The sequence below is a fragment of the Mustela nigripes genome, unplaced genomic scaffold (genome assembly GCF_022355385.1).
Source record: "Mustela nigripes isolate SB6536 unplaced genomic scaffold, MUSNIG.SB6536 HiC_scaffold_2426, whole genome shotgun sequence".
Taxonomy (NCBI): Eukaryota; Metazoa; Chordata; class Mammalia; order Carnivora; family Mustelidae; genus Mustela; species Mustela nigripes.
Window position 1 is genome coordinate 1 of NW_026741832.1, and position 4,589 is coordinate 4,589.

At 41.8% G+C, this 4,589-nt stretch overlaps 1 protein-coding gene across 1 annotated transcript; it reads left to right on the forward strand.

Annotated features, from left to right (window-relative positions):
* Positions 1 to 2,872: 2,872 nt before the first annotated feature.
* LOC132008957 (olfactory receptor 7C1-like) lies at positions 2,873 to 3,835 on the forward strand. The gene has a single exon (XM_059387421.1). It carries the CDS (start codon positions 2,873 to 2,875, stop codon positions 3,833 to 3,835), a length of 963 nt encoding a protein of 320 aa, XP_059243404.1.
* The last annotated feature ends 754 nt before the right edge of the window (positions 3,836 to 4,589 follow it).

The window sequence follows — 4,589 nt, forward strand, 5'->3', positions numbered from 1 at the left end:
GTGATTTGGTGAGTGCTGTGAAGTGTGTAAACCTGGTGATTCACAGACCTGTACCCCTGGGGATAAAATATATGTTTATAAAAAATAAAAAATTAAAAAAAAAAAATTTCTTTTCAGCATAACAGTATTCATTGGTTTTGCACCACACTCAGTGCTCCATGCAATACTTGCCCTCCATAACCCCCACCACCTTGTTCCCTCAACCTCCCACCCCCGGCCCCTTCAAGACCCTCAGGTTGTTTTTTCAGAGTCCATAGTCTTTCATGGTTCTTAATGTAGGCTAGAGGAATCACACATGGGTTAGTAGTCACACTGTGGGAGAGGTAAGGCAGGACAACCATTATCATGGTTCAAGTATTAAAATATACTGAAAAAATCAGTAGTAAACCTTAATCAAAGTTAAAATTACCTACTCCATATGATCTACAAAAGTAGATTTCTGGGTAATAGAGGCTAATGGCACCACCTTGTTTAGCTGTATTAACACTAATTTCGTGACTCCAAATAACAAGTCACCATTTGATCCTACTGATATTCAAATTAATATTTCCTGGAGCTATTATAATTTTTATATACTGATCTTATATGAATTGACAGGACAGAACTCTATGCTCTGCAATTTGTAACCTGAAAATATTATTATCAGATCCTAGGTGTGTGTCATTTTTCTTTGTCTCTCATCCTTGTAATCATTTCTATTTTGGGGGTCCTCCCTCAGTGGATCAACATCTGAGACATGGAAATGCTCTTGGGATTGTCTGAGGTGAGGTTGGGTGCACTCAAGGAGCGTCAGCATATCTCTGAATGAAGGTGCCGGGATTTCAATGGGCTTTGAACCAATATGCAGCTCGTTCCCTTTGAGTATGGAGAAGTCCTGGCTCAGGAACTCTGGGATAATTTCTTTGGTCTTTCTTCAGAGGGGAGGCCAAAGCTGAAGAAGAAAATGCTTCCTCTACAGAAGAACCCCTATGCTTTTGGATTCACAAATGTTTTAAGGGAATTTAATGAGGAGCTAAAAGTTCACATCCTTGTTGAAAACCATCAACTATTTTTAGATTCCTGATAATGTTGATACTGACAGTTTTCCACAGGATTTTCAATGCTTTCTTGAATAGGAGTTACCTACTCCATCTTTTCCTCTGTCATTGACAATCGATTTTATTGGTGCCTTTTCTTTTTTTCCTTAAGATTTATTGATTTATTTGAATGAGAGGAATAGAGAATCTTAAGCAGACTCTGCACTGACATGGGGCTGACCCAGCCTGACGTGGGACTCAAGTTCACCACCTGAAATCAAGTGACATGAGCTGAAACCAAGATTTGGACACTTGACTGATTGTGCCACCCAGGACCCAGAGAGCAGTTTTTGAAGTACGTGTGTGATATGTATGTGTACCAAGCTCCAAATATTTACCTTGAAAACAAAAAATGCCCAAGTATAATATCAGCCTAAACTGTGGTGCTTGTATTACTTTAAAAAAGGATACTTAAAAAATTCCACTCAAGGATAAAAGAAAGAAGGCATAAAGATTTTCAAGTGACATATGGACGGGACTGGAAGAGATTATGCTGAGTGAAATAAGCCAAGCAGAGAGAGTCAATTATCATATGGTTTCACATATTTGTAAAGCATAACAAATAGCATGGAGGACAAGGGGTGTTAGAGAGGAGAAGGGAGTTGGGGGAAATTGGAAGGGAAGGTGAACCATGAGAGACTATGGACTCTGAAAAACAATCTGAGGGGTTTGAAGTGGCGGGGGGGGGGGAGGTTGGGGTACCAGGTGGTGGGTATTATAGAGGGCACAGATTGCATGGAGCACTGGGTGTGGTGAAAAAATAATGAATACTGTTTTTCTGAAAATAAATAAATTAATTAAAAAAAAGAACAGTGTCACAAAATGACTATGAAAAATAGTATAATTTTCTTACATAACAAATGCAAATCATTGTGAAAGTTACAGATATTTGTATTAAAAACTAAATATAGGATTTATAAACAGTGTTTGAAACAGTCAAGACCAGTGGATGAAAATTATTGACTCCACACAGATGGATGGCAGAAGAGGTTCTATTGAGCTAATTATTGAGCTCCTCTTATTCATTGAGGTCCTATTTTTATTATAATTTTTTATTTTTTAAATTTCTTTTAGGTGTACCAGAATTCATTGTTTATGCACCACACCCAGTGCTCCATGCCATACGTGCCCTCCATAATACCCGCCATCAGGTTCACTCAACTTCCCAAACCCCTCCCCTTCAAAACCCTCAGATTGTTTTTCAGAGTCTATAGTCTCTCATGGTTCATCTCCCCTTCCAATTTCCCCCAACTCCTTCCTCCTCTCCATCTCCCCATGTCCTCCATGTTATTTCTTATTTGGGCTCCTATTGTTGCCTACATATGGAGTAAGGACGTTTGAGGGAAGGTGTAGGGGGAAATAAAAGTAAGGAGATAAAAGTTGAAGGATTGAATACCACACATGATCTAGACCAGCTCTCCTCAGTCGCAAAGGAGAAATTCCTTTGGGAAACCACTGTGATCTTGTCACAATGTGGGTTCAGATGCAGCAAGTCTGAATGTGGCCTGGGACTCTGCATTCAAAGCTCTGGGCAATGATGCTCCGGCTGGCCCATGATTCACACTCTAAGTAGCCAGGCTATAAAGGACATAACTGCTTTGGAGCTAGGACTACATTTCCAGAAGGTAGTGGCAACAGAGGGAAGGATGGAAGCATTTCAAATTCCCCAATTATAACAGGGTAGTACTTTATTAATCCATTCACCTGAAATTAAAGACAATCACATTTCTGTGTTTTCACTGTGATGGTCATTGGATGTTGATTTTATTCCCTTTCCTGCTAGTTATTTCATCCACATGGAACCAGGAAATCAAACACATGCTTCAGAATTTCTCCTCCTGGGGTTTTCAGTGAAGTCAGAGATTCAGTTCATGCTTTTTGGGCTGTTCCTGTCCATATACTTGGTCGCATTCATGGGGAACCTGCTCATCTTCCTAGCCATCTGCTCAGACTCCCACCTCCACATGCCCATGTACTTCTTCCTCTCCAACCTGTCATTTGCTGACATCTGTTTCACCTCCACCACCATCCCCAAGATGCTGCTGAACATCCAGACTCAAAGAAAAACCATAACATATGAAGGATGCCTCAGCCAGATATTCTTTTTCATTGTATTTGGATGCCTGGACAATTTACTCCTGACTGTGATGGCCTATGACCGCTTTGTGGCCATCTGTCACCCCCTGCACTACTCAGTCATCATGAACCCCCAGTTCTGTGGACTGTTGGCCCTGGGGTCTTGGTGCATCAGTGTCATGGGCTCCCTGCTCGAGACCTTGACCCTTTTGAGGCTGTCCTTCTGCACAAACATGGAAATTCCACACTTTTTTTGTGATCTTCCTGAAATCCTGAAGCTTGCCTGTTCTGACACCCTCATCAATAACATAGTGGTGTATTCTGCAACTGGCCTTCTGGCCGTGATTCCTTTCCATGCAATACTGTTGTCTTACTATCAAATTATTTCCTCCATACTCAGCATTTCCTCAGCTGCAGGGAAGCACAAAGCCTTTTCCACGTGTGGGTCTCACCTCTCCATGGTCTCCTTGTTCTATGGCACGGGCCTTGGTGTCTACCTCAGTTCTGCAGCAACTTCTTCCTCCAGGATGAGTCTGGTGGCCTCGGTGATGTATACCATTGTCACCCCCATGATGAACCCCTTCATCTACAGCTTGAGGAACAGGGACATGAAGAGAGCCTTGAGCAGGCTACTCATCAGGATGGTGCCACTCAGTGTCAGGACCATTACAGGACTCTCCTGAGTAGCTGGATACCTAATATAAAGGCTGAAAAATCCTGGCTTCCTTCATGCATTATTTTTATTTCTTCCTCAGGTGTACACATTTTAAAGCAGTTCTTTCCTTGAGTCTTCCTTGTCTTCTCTAAGTTTTTACAGGTTATAACCTGGGTTCCTCCGATCACTTTATAACCAGCCATTTTCATTTTCTGTTTCTTTTTTTCCTTATATTATTTTTTTCAGCATAACAGAATTCATTATTTTTGCACTACACCCAGTGCTCCATGCAATCTGTGCCCTCTGCAATACCCACCTCCTGGTTCCCCCAACCTCCCAACTCCCGTCGCTTCAAAACCCTCAGATTGTTTTTCAGAGTCCATAGTCTCTCATGGTTCACCTCCTCTTCCAATTTCCCCCAACTCCCTTCTCCTCTATCTCCCCACATCCTCCATGCTATTTTTTATGCTCCACAAATAAGTGAAACCATATGATAATTGACTCTCTCTGCTTGACTTATTTCACTCAGCATAATCTCTTCCAGTCCTGTCCATGTTGCTACAAAAGTTGGGTATTCATCCTTTCTGATGGAGGCATAATACTCCATAGTGTATATGGACCACATCTTCCTTATCCATTCGTCCGTTGAAGGGCATCTTGGTTCTTGCCACAGTTTGGCGACAGTAGCCATTTCTGCTATAAACATTGGGGTACAGATGGCCCTTCGTTTCACTTCATCTGTATCGTTGGGGTAAATACCCAGTAGTGCAATTGCAGGGTCA